Source organism: Anabas testudineus, chromosome 9, assembly GCF_900324465.2.
Source record: "Anabas testudineus chromosome 9, fAnaTes1.2, whole genome shotgun sequence".
Lineage (NCBI taxonomy): Eukaryota > Metazoa > Chordata > Actinopteri > Anabantiformes > Anabantidae > Anabas > Anabas testudineus.
Window position 1 is genome coordinate 13282039 of NC_046618.1, and position 12668 is coordinate 13294706.

At 37.6% G+C, this 12668-nt stretch overlaps 1 protein-coding gene across 2 annotated transcripts; it reads left to right on the top strand.

Moving 5' to 3' along the window:
• The first annotated feature begins 61 nt into the window (after nt 1–61).
• Nucleotides 62–10274, top strand: wdr31 (WD repeat domain 31). 2 transcript variants are annotated; one of them, XM_026343897.1, is made up of 13 exons: nt 64–204; nt 364–436; nt 2215–2296; nt 2968–3319; nt 3997–4068; nt 4343–4475; nt 4826–4900; nt 5019–5163; nt 5342–5442; nt 6866–6933; nt 8576–8717; nt 9686–9848; nt 9983–10274. In XM_026343897.1, exons 5-13 carry the CDS (start codon nt 4022–4024, stop codon nt 10183–10185), a joined length of 1077 nt encoding a protein of 358 aa, XP_026199682.1. In that variant the 5' UTR covers nt 64–204; nt 364–436; nt 2215–2296; nt 2968–3319; nt 3997–4021; the 3' UTR covers nt 10186–10274. The 2 variants fall into 2 exon arrangements, with proteins under 2 accessions (XP_026199683.1, XP_026199682.1); XM_026343898.1 differs by lacking the exon at nt 2968–3319 and having other exon boundaries at nt 62–204.
• Nucleotides 10275–12668: the final 2394 nt, after the last annotated feature.

Consider the following 12668-nt stretch of genomic DNA (forward strand, 5'->3'; position numbering starts at 1 on the left):
ATGTGCCTCTTCTTTTTTTTTTTTTTTATACTTGATGAAGTCAAGCAAGTGTATGGTGAATGTGCAGTGGACACAATGACATGTGCAACCACTGTGCAATCACATATTGCTCTGCTGTGAAGGTCATTATGTTCTATTTTGGTGGAGACTGAGAGTTCATCTCCATGGAGGGTTATGAAGATTGATGTGTCCTGATCTCTTAAGGTTTGTAAGGTGGATTGAGTTTTATTGTGTTAAACTTACCAAGTGTTAGTCTCAACAAAAAGTTTTCACTTCCTCATAATTTTCGATCATGTGATTGTATAAATTGTTGTGGCATGTTGTTTACCTTTTAACTACATTTTCCATTTCTGGGTATTTTAGTGCTTGAATGATGACAACTACTGCAGGTCATGCTGGCACAGTCTCATGGAGCAGGAAGTGGACACAATAACATGTAAATATTCCCTTTGTCAAGGTCATATGTTTTATAATTGAGATGTGTGCAGATTGTGGTGTATACAGATAAGAATCTGTGTCCCAACAAAATCATTTTATGCATTTAAGAAATGTACAATTTATTGCAGGCCAGTTGAATAGCATCATAGCGTTCAGGTGTCCTTTAATTTATACAGTACAATTTATATTTCACACTGGTCCAAGAATAGCTCAACACACTTACAGATGAAATCATAAGTGGATGGATGGGTAGATGGATGTTAGGGAACATATTACATGTTCACTGTTGTTCCATTATGATCATCCCTGTTCTTGCCTGTGCCATTAGTGTTATCAGTGTATTTAGCTTTGTACTGCTGCCTCTTCCACATCCAAACATCATTATACCCTTCTTAATGAAAGTATAGTCAAGCATATTATTCGTCAACACAATGTTGTGTGAGCTGTTTTAGGCATGTAAACAGGTGTGGAGCCTGCAGTGGGTTACACAGACCTGAACCAATCACTGCAAGCTGGCCAGGCCCTGATGCAGCAAAGCAGGCCCAAATCATAATGTTACCTCCACCATACTTTCAGGTTGGGATGATGTTTTCATGATGATATGCAGTGCCTTTTTTACGTGTTCTTTCCAAATAGTTCAATCCTAATTATGTCAGTTCACAATTTTGCCAGTACGGCCTTGCTGTAGACACCCTGCTTGTTCAATGTTTTATCTACTGTAGACTTATGAACACAGGTGTTAGCCAGTTCCAACAGTGCCTTCCAATCTTTGGCTGTCACTCTTGGTTGTTTCTTTACCTCACTGATGTGAGTGTTTGTTGTGCTTTTGGGGTCATTTTGAGTGGCCGCCCACTTCTTGGTAGAGTAGCCACAGTCCCAAAGTGTCTCCATTTGTAGATTGTTTGTCTAACTGTAGACTGGTGAATTTCTGTAGTCTTTGAAATCACTTTGAAACCCTTTTCAGCTTTCTGTAAATCATTGATTCTTGATCGTAGATCCTCTGAAAGCTTTTTGACAAGGTATGGCTCACATAAGCTTGACTTATGAAGATCAGATCACAGTTCTCTCTCCTTGGCTGCACACCACTGGAAATGAAAACAGTATTAGTCAAATGAACTGTCAAGAATATCATTGTCATGTCATGTCATTATATCAGGGAATTTCAAATGTATGTTACTTTAGTATATAGGTCACATGTTACTACAGTATTTTTGTAACCTGAAATCTACGGTACACATACTGACATATATTTCCCCATGTGGATTAATAAAGTATATCATTATTATTATTAATCCATTCTACACAAGCTTGTACATTAGCTTCACAACTAAATTGGTTAAACATGAAAACAACCAGGTGGATTTAATGTACAGTATATTTACAATGAACCTTACCTTTGGTTACAGTAAAATTACAATAATTTGAGAGTTTATTTTAATTTCTGTAGTCATATTCACTTTACCAATTTGCTGCACAGAAAAAGTTAAAATCGAGGTCATCTCACATAGGTATTGAACTGTGTTGATTGTAACCTAACTAAATGGCCCATTTAGACAATTTAAATGAGGACGGCCCAGTGATTCAGTGCTTAATTGCATGTGTAATGCATTTGTTTAAGTCATCTCATGAAGTTCAAACTGGTTTATCTTTTCCGACCATATTTACTAAGCAGTCAAAATCTGAGCTAGAGTGAAGCATGAAATGGAAAGATAAACTGTTAAACGGTTGAAGAAGAATTAATGTTAGCTCTCCATGGACCTGTCTGACTTGTCCTAGATTTGCAGCTTGGGGAGCCATTCAACCCCTGCATGTAATGAAGGTCAACCAACCAGCTCTCTAGATGGAAAAACAGCCACAGGTCAGTAACATTTTAACCTGTCATGTGTTGTTCAGCATAATCTTGTTTAAAGTAAGAAATCACCTTTAAATGTTCTGTGCCTTAGGCTAATAACTATGTCGCTACAGTTTAATTTTCACCAACTAAACACATGCATATTTGAAACAATATGATATCTTGCTGGTTGGTTGGAAAGATATATGGTGTCCCAGTGATATACACATATCTATGTTTATATCAATGCATCTACTCATCCGTAAATATAGTTTTTCACCATTTGCCTAACTTGTTTTTTTGTGGTTTTTTTTTGGTGTTTTATATCTGTTTTTCATGTCTAATTCTAAACATTTAACCAGAATTTAGTTAGTAAACATCTACTGGCCTAAAAGATGATGTAGTGATAAGGTGATTTAATTATTTTTATGGGTCTGGATTTAATAGTTTTTGATCAGGCTGCAGAAAATGCTGAGGGGAAGAGAGAATTTGTATTCTAGCAGGTTACAGTCATGGGTGCACATGTGCAAAATGAATAATTGCACAAATAAAGTTTGAATATGAAAAAAAAAAAGATTTGAATTTGCAACACGAATATATGGAAACTATGCATATGTACTGAATTTAAGTGAACTGCAGATGGAGGGAAAAACACTGTGAATGAATCCTAAACGGTAAATAAGACCTTTATTTTGTAGCACACATTTTTTCCGAGGACTTCCGCCTCCGTGTCACGTGACCCCGTCCTTGCCTGGTTACGAGAAAGCGTCGCTCCGTGGTCGCTACGGACAGAGAGCTGGCTCTGCTGGAGTTAAAAGACGTATTTTGTGGACAGTTAGGACAGCATACTGTTATGGCAGTCTGCAGAAAACGTTTATCAGTCGTCCGGACAACGACTCTGTCAAGTTTTAACATTTGTCCATGTCCGTTTTAGTGCTACCAGTGTATTGATCTAGCTAACTTGGCATGACAGACAGAGATTGTTTAGCATCCTAGCGAGTTAGCCGGCCAGCCACAGCCTCATACAACGTCCACGCCTGCCAGTGACAGGTAAGAAACATCGCTCCACGTCTCTACAGGAGTGCAGGTCAACAACCATTTTCACCTTTACAATCTACGGTCAAAATGCCCGGGTGCTGTTACACAATGATTGCTAGCGCAGTTCATAGCAGGTGTTTTCGAGTGACTAATTCCCTGTGACAGTAATGATGCGGCTCTAATAGGATTTGAGCCCTCTCTCCTTCCTGTCGCTGGTCTGAGGAGTACGCCGGGATAGCGAAGGAGAAGCTTTGCTGTGCTGTTGTGCGGGAATGTGGTGTTTGCGTGGGGACATGTGGTTTAATCTCACTTTGTACTAGTTTGTCCGGTGCAACATTTCTTTTAGTAACTAACTACTTAAACTGGATCTGTGATACACGCTATGTATGTGAGCCTTAAACAGTATTACGTAGAATTCAATTGCTTGGAAATGAAGGCATATCACACAATTATAAGGCCTGATATTTCAATTTGTAGTATTTATAATTTAATTTGGTCTTTATGAACAATGATACATTCATGGTACTGCTGTTTCTTGTAGTTTATTTGTGCTACAGTTTCACATGCTACACTATTGAACTTAACTGAATTTGTAGGGTTGCAATCAGGTATGAGCCTTTGTCCCTCATCATCACATGTTGCTGCTGTCTTACTCTGATGCTGTTTGTCTCTGTTTGCCTCCACATCAGTGTGGCTGCATGCTCCTAGGCAGACATGGGCAAACTACAGAGCAAGTTTCGCAAGAGGTCCGAACTCTACAGGTGAAACATGTGCCACTAAAGCAGTTTCTGTGTTCTTGTTTGCACTACTTTCTAATTATAACTAGGATTTCAGCATTAAGGCTTTTCAAGAAATACATCTTGTAAAACAAACAGTGAAGTATTATGTCTTAAATTTTAAAATTAGCATATAAAGGCCTATGTAGTACCTACAAAACATCATTTAGATATCCGGCATGATATTAAATAACAAATAGGTCTGTGTTTTAGTTGTGTACTATTTCTTGCTATTGCTGTTTTCTGTGCACTTGTGCAGAGCATCTCAGGGGGAGAAGGCAGATACCACTTTTGACAGTCAAGTGGTGCAGTTTGAACCTTCTCATCAGGGATCTATCAACACTGTCACAAATCTCAGCCCAGACTTGTGTGTTTCTGGTGGCAGTGACCAGGTAAAATAGACCTTTGTTAAAAACACATTATTTAAACAACAATATATTTTTAATCACAGCATTTATTATTAATTAACATTTTTTAAATCTAACCTTAAGAAAGATGCCAGTAACAAATTAAACTATCCAGTAGTGTTAAAATCTTTTTAATCTTAGCAAACGGCCTAATCCAAGGAAAATACTGTGCAGTTTACAATTTAGTTTACTTTAAGAAACTATCGTGGGCCTGTTAGACAAGAAAACCCCAATTAATTGAATTAAGGATACTTTGATATGCAAACATGTAATGATTAGTGTGCAGATGTGTTTGGGTGTATGTTTATGTACTGTATGTGTGTCTTTACACTAAGGCTGTGGTGGTGTATGACTGGAAACAAGGCCGGATGTGTCAGTCCTTCCAGGGTCACAACCGAGAGGTTACCAAGGTAACATCAATATTGTATGTGCACTGATAAAGGTGTTACGCTGTACAGTACATTTCACATGTACATATCCTCTAGCCATCCTAGCCTCCTCTTAATTCTGCCTCTGTCTATCTGCCAGGTGCTGTGTTATCCAGGCAGCACGTGGATATTTAGCGCTTCGAGGGATAAGACTGTTTTGATGTGGGACTTAAACCAGGGAGATGAACCTATTCAGGAATTTTGTGGACATGAATTGGTGGTCAATGGAATAGCCATCAGCCCTGGTACACAAACACAGGCGTACACACACACACACACACACACACACAAAATATCATAAAAATCAGGTGTATTATTATGAACGTTGTTATTTTTATTATTTATGTATTTGTATCCAGACTGATATGTGTTACAGATTTTTCTTCACTGAATACATGAAACTGTTCTGATTGTGGTTTGTAGAGGGGAGGAAGCTCTGCACTGGTTCTCGTGACAACTGGATGTGCCTGTGGGATATAGAATCTGCAAAATGTGAACAGAGACACAATATCTCTAGAAACCTGGTGAGAATAATAGCATGTGCTTGTGCTTGGAATGTTATTGTGTTATGCTTTGAGAATTACAGTGGCAAGAAAAAGTATCTGTCATTTGTCATAAAATGTGATCTGATCTTCATCTAAGTCAAGATTATTAACAACATATGCCTTATGATCTTTCATGTCTTTATTGAGAACAACCATAAAACCTCATAGAGTCAGTGGAAAAAGACCTGCACATTGTTCAGTTGGGATTTTAGCTCATTCTTCCAGGCAGAACTGCTTTAGCTCTGTCATATTCTTTGGACATCTCATGTGTGTGACTCTTTTCAAGTAATTTTATAGCATTTCTATTGGTTTGAGGTCTGGGATCTGACTTGGCTACTCCAAAAGGTGGATTTTGTTGAAGCCATTCTGTTATGTGTTTTTAGTCATTGTCCTGTAGCATCACCCAACTTCTACAAAGTTTCAGCTGTACAGAATTCTCCATGCAGAATGATACACTTGGGAATTCATCATCCCCTCAATCACTGCAAGCAGGCCCAAATCATGATGTTTCCTCCCCCACCATACTTTACGAGTAAGATGTTTTCATGATGATATGCTGTGACCTTTTTATACCAGATGTAGTGCTGTGTGCTCTTTCCAAATAGTTCAATCCTAGTTTTGTCAGTTTGCCAATACTGCTGTGGAGCGTAAATGTGTTCTGGCAAACTTTAGGCGTGCAACCATGTTCTTTTTCTTTTTCAGCTTCCTTCATGGTGTCTTGCCAAAGACACCCTGCTTGTTTAATGTTTTACCTACTGTAGACTCATGAACACAGATGTTAGTCAATTCCAATGATGCCTTCACTGTTTCTTTACCTCACTGATGAGTGTTTGTTGTGCTCTTGGGGACTGGCTGCCCACTTCTTGGTTGTGTAGTGTGTCTCTATTTGTAGATTGCTTGTCTAACTGTAGACTGGTGAATTTCTAAAGTCTTTGACATCACTTTTTAACCCTTTCCAGCTTTTTGTATGAACAATTCTTGACTGAAGATCTTCTAAAAGCTCCTTTTGGTGAGGCATGGCTCATGTAAGTGTATTTTTATTGTGCGAAGCAGACTCAGAAAGTTTCAGTTACTTTTACCACTAGCACTGTGAGGTTTTTATGGTTGTTCTCAATAAAGACATGACTATCAGACTTTTTTTGTGTTATTACTTTAGGCAGATTATATTTGTTAATACTCTTGACTTAGATGAAGATCAGATCACATTTTATGACAAAATGCAGAAAACCATGAAATTCCAGAAGGTCCACCTACCTTTTCTTGCCACTGTATTTCAAGCACACTCACTTGCTTCAAGTGAAACCATATAAAAAATCGATAAGCCGTTCAATCTGACTTCTACTTCCTGAGTTCATGCCCTGCAGGGTTTAAACATTTCCACTTTCCTTTCTTCTCTGTCCAGGTGACTCATGTGTGTTGGGTGCCAGGCAGCTCCTCTATAGTCCAGACCTCTGAGGATAAGACTATAAGGTGCAAAAAGATTTTCTGCTACATATATATTAGGGTAGATGTGCATGTGTGCTATCTGCAGCATAGCGAGACAAGTGCACTTCAGCAGTTCGATTTAGCATATGTTAAATATGCTGATTTGTAGGCAATAAGGTAACATAATAGGTGAAATACACTGCCTGTCCAAAAAGAACGTCATCACCTGGATTTAAATAAATAAATAAGTAAATAATTCTCCCATTGGATAATTACAGCATGGATAATTATTTTTCAGCTGACAAGTTATTTAACCCTAACTGATGTAGTGAGTAGCTTCTCATTTCTTAAACAAACATGTCTGAATAAACATCCTGTGGTTGTGGAAAAGATTTTAATCTGTTTCAAAAGAGTTCAATTATTGGCATGAATCAAGCAAAGAAAACATCTAAGAAAAATGATGAAACTACTAAAACTGGGTTAAGAACTGTTCAATGGAAGAAGATCATGTGGTCTGATGAGTCCAGATTTACCCTGTTCCAGAGTGATGGGTGCATCAGGGTAAGAAGAGAGGGAGTGAAGTGATGCACCCATCATGTCAAGTGTCTAATGCACAAGTCTGTAGGGGCAGTGCTATGATCTGGGGTTGCTGCAAGTGGTCAGGTATAGGTTCAGCAATGTTATGTGACCAAAGAATGAGGTCAGCTGACTACCTGAATATACTGAATCACCAGGGTATTAATCAATGGATTTTTAATTCCCCGATGTCACGGGCATATTCCAAGATGACAATGTCAGGATTCATCAGGGTCAAATTGTGAAAAAGTGGTTTAGGGAGCATGACACATCATTTTGACACATGATTGTTCACCACAGAGTCCAGACCTTAACCCCACTGAGAATCTTTAGGATGTGCTGGAGAAGACTTTGTGCAGCAGCCCGACTCTCCCATCATCAATACAAGATCTTAAGAAAAATGAATGTATTAAATGTTGAGACATTGCAGAAGCTTATTGAAACGATGCTACTGTGAATGCGTGCCGTAATCAAAACTAAAGGTGGTCCAAAAATACTTTTTTTTGGAATGGCAGTATATGTAGAAGGTATGAAGGTATGAAGGTGGCCAATTCTGAGACCAATTTAGCTATGCTACCCATATAAGGGATGTTTCTTAACTGATAAAAAAAAAACTGAGTCAGAACTATGAGTCGTGTATTACAGCAACACAGACACTGACAGCTATAGTCAGTTTACTCTTACATTACAGATTGGTGTCATACTTATTAGCAGAGATGGAGTTTGTTCTGTCTTCTGTATTTCTTGTGTCTATGCACTCTGTGTCTAGAGCGGCACGTTGAACTGTTTGTGATGAGACAAAAGAATATTTTTAGAGTTTGGATGCTTTGTGTCTGTTAATGTGGTGATCATTATGGTAATGTTTTATGAGCACAGGTTGCATGTATTACTTGAACGATATTTAGATAATTCATTGTTATTTACAGTTAGGTTAGGAGTTTTTTGTTTGGTTTCTGATTGCAGCGATATCTTTTCTTGTTATTGTAGAAATGCCTTTAGCCTTACTGCAGAGTTTTACATTTTACACAAAATTCAAAAGTAGAAGACCTATACAACAAGTTATACCTTCCATAATCTGTTTGTTTGTTTGTTTGTTTGTTTGTTTGTACAGAGTGTGGGACAGTCGTACATGGCAGGTGACCAATACTTTTCCAGCAAAGCAATACATCCAGACCCACTGTGATGTCTCTCCAAATGGAAACTACTTGGTCTCCAGCAGCAACGGCTTTGGAGGGCAGGGCTGTGAAGCCACGGTGAGGCCAGTGCAGGAGTTCATGGCTTCTGGGTGACAGATATAGTTGAGTCTGTCAGTAGGTTACCTATTATCTTGGTTTGTGGTTTGTAAGTACTCTAATTGGATTTAACAAAAGGTTTTGTGGTGGGGTTGGTGTAGAATGATGCACTGATGAAGCACAATGGGTGATAGCTACTCAGTCAATACCAGTTCTTTTTCATTTTTTTTCAAATGAAAAAGTCATTAGACAATGTCTTGTGCAAATGATCTTGGAATGTTTCCCTCGTGGTATTAAGCATAAACTAGTTTTCAGTTTAATCTGTGTCTTCTGAATATGCAAGAGACAAGAAATATGGAGAAGTTAATCTGGTCCAAGATCATCTTTTGAATAAAAATAGCATTGGGCACAGAGCTTTCTTCAGATTCTGAACTTATGTAATGTAGAAAATGATGATGATGGTGAATTCTTCAATTTTTACACTGAGGAACATTATTCTGAAATTGACAATTTGTAGATACAACTTTCATAGATGGTGAATTTCTGCCTGTCTTCATCTTTGAGAGACTCTGACTCTAAGATGCTTTTTAAAACCCAATCATGTTATTGACTTGTTGCTAATTAACCTAAAAAATGAGATTAGCAAAATGTTCATCCAGCACTTCTGTGTTAGTACCACTTAATTTTTAGCCTTTTGTTGCATCTGTTCCAACTTTTTTGAGATGTGTTGCTGCCATAAATTTCAAAATTACCTAATTTATTTTATTAAAATGTTACATTATATCAGTTTAAACATTCAATGTGTGTTTCATGTTTTATTGTGAAGAAAATGTGAGATTTGCAAGTCATATTATTCAGTTTTTATGTAAACTTTACACATTTACAACATTATTGTGGTGCAGTCTTCTGTGTTCACTGTCTAATGTAGATATTTTTGAATCTTCTTACATTATCATTTGTTCTCAGTGGATTTGTGTCTGTGTTGTTAGCTGTGGGACCTGCGTCAGCCTGGCTGTAAGGTTGTAGAGTACAGAGGCCATCTCCAAACCACAGCCTGCTGTGTGTTTCTAGCTACGCCTCCTGGTGGCACAGCTCGGGTAGCAACATCGTCTCATGACAGCTCTGTCAAAATCTGGGACCAGAACACAGCAGGTAACAGCCCCATTCATAAAACATGTAGGCCTACTCACAGAAAGACAACACACACATACAGTAAAAGCACAGATACAGACACTTTTTGGGAGTTTGCTCTGTTTTCACAAACTCTCCTGCCCTCTTCTGTTCAGTTTGTTTAGGGACATTGTCTCTGGATGGTGCTGGTCCCCTAGTTTCTTTGGCTCCAAGTGACTCCACCAATTTTCTGTGTGCCAGCTTCAATTCCGGCCTCCACCATTTGCAGGTGGGCCCAGGATCAAACCAGGCTCAGGATTCTGGAGCAGGTTCGGGCGGAGCAGGTTCCCTGGACATTAGAGTTGTAGCACGTTTCTGACAACCCAGAAAAGCCTCTTGCCTGAGTTGTAACTCTGACCTGTGAACATCCAGTTACTTGATGAGCAGTATCACTGGATATATATATATATATATATATATATATATATCCAGTGATACTGCTCATATCTATAGATATTTTTTGCTTTATTAGACTGCCATACAGTGAGGAATGAAATAACACATCAGCAAGGAACGAACGGGGCGATGATGAACATATAGAGGATGTACCTTTTGTCCAACAGAGCCTTTTAGATGACCTGACTTATGACCAGTGTTAGAAACCTATGGTCTTTATGACAATGACAATAGTTTAATGTCATACTGTTATTTGTTTTGTTCTGGGTAGACTTTAGTAGGTACAGTCAGACTTGTCAGTCTCGTTTATCAAACTGTTTATGATGAATTGTTTTTAAAACCAAAGCAGCATACATTTATGCTGATAATAACCACTGATTGGTGTGTTCTGTAGCTTTAACCTGATGTTAGACCAAATGAATATCTAAGACACCGAACTGTATAAACATGCATTGTTTTCAGGTAGATGTGAATTGCTAGAGATTTTTGAAGATACAGTTTCTGATATTTTAACTGAAGCTGCTGACAGCTGATGTTATGTGCTGATATTCAGTATATTTCAAATTGAAAATTAATATGCAAAATGCCAGAATAATTCAACTTTTGATAAAATGTTGTTTGAATAAGTTCAATAAATAAAAAAGAGGTGCTGTGTGTGAGTTGTCAACATAGTACCAGGCAGACAGTTACTGAGGTTTTTATATATATATATATATATATATATATATATATATATATACTGTAGTTTACTCAAATACTCATGTTAATTTTGGCAGCCTGAAGTGACTGAATATGGCTGCACATTACTACATGGACTGATTATGGTCAGTATATTAATCTTATATATTATAAGTGTAAGATTAATACTGATCACATTTGTTTAGGTATATATTAATGCACTTAAATCTTAAAATAGATTCACTGGAACCTCATGAAACGGAAACAGTTCCAACTTCCCATGCACAGGGTTTTCCCAACTCTTATCTTTAATTCTCTGTACCAACAGTGTTCTTTCCTGCTGCATTGTTTAGAGCAGCACTTTCTCACATTGTGAGGAGAAGATAATATTAACAAGAGAGTGTACTTTGCCTAATTTATGTGTGCAGGAAGGGAGACAAGACTGGTGCCACAACCCCTTCATTTCCTTTTTACTGTGGAAGCAAAAATGTTTTTGCCACATTTCTGCCTACCTAGCGCAAGAAATTTGCCTGTAGAAAGTTACTGTTTACAAAATAAAATGTAGTGAAATTATTTCAGTTCTTAATAATCTAATATTAGTTTTAGTGGAATTCTCCTATCGTTGGTCTATATAGAGGTTATACCCATAGATGACAAATTCAGACTTTTTTCACATATACAGAACATGCACGTTTGCAAAGAAATCAAATCCGCATGAGTGGTAATTAATGAATCAGTTGAGATGATAAAAAAAGTCATTTTCAGTCATTAATTGTTTAATTTATTCAAACATGGACCTCATTTTCACTCAGACACAAAAAAAAAGAGAACCACTTATCCATCGACAGGTTTTCATAAAGACACACTCACACACAAAGTTGACATCAGCAGGCAGGCAACACTCTTGACAGTTGCCACATCACTGAAATACAGAAACATCCAGATAGAAAAGGTCTAAAAACAGTAATTGATGAAGTCAAAAACAATCTAGTAAAAATCGAACAGTTTCAAATAATGGCTTAGATCAACAAAAAAACACATTGTTGGCACAGCATTTTATAAAAGGCAGGCGACATGGAATAATAGGAACTAGTAGGATACAGTACATCAAATGAACATAATCATAAAAATTATCCAGAAGACATTTGCCAGAGAATACAATCTGGATGTAGCATTGAACACTCAGCTTAAAAAGATGCCAACAAAATAGATATGTTTCAACATCTCAGTGGTAGCAAGTGGTACATAAGTACGTCTACAGCTAGTGGCAACTTTAGGTATACAGTGTCTTTTAATATTTGAAAAGAAGGCCAATGCCTCCTCTTAGAGCCTTTGGAGTGTTTTCAAGCTGTTTTTTTTTTGTCTCAGAAACCAACAATTGTGTTGTACTAGGACAAATAAATAAAAAAGTGTGAGAGAACTTGTGCACAAACGGTCTCATCTCTGGTTCTTTTCCTAAAACACAGTCTCACAAACACCTCTCCAGATCAGGAATGGTTTGATTTTTTGAACCAGCTGAAGAATAGTGTCCAAGTTCCACTGGAAAACTGCATAAACCCATCCTTCAATAACATACATGATTCTAACTATTTACTTAACACCTACATAAAAATCACACATGCTGACATTAAACATAAAAGGCTCATTGGTTGTAGACTGTTAGAGTAACCACACTGTAAAAGATACCAGGATCTTTTAAACCAGCTTACAAATTTATCTACGAATTAA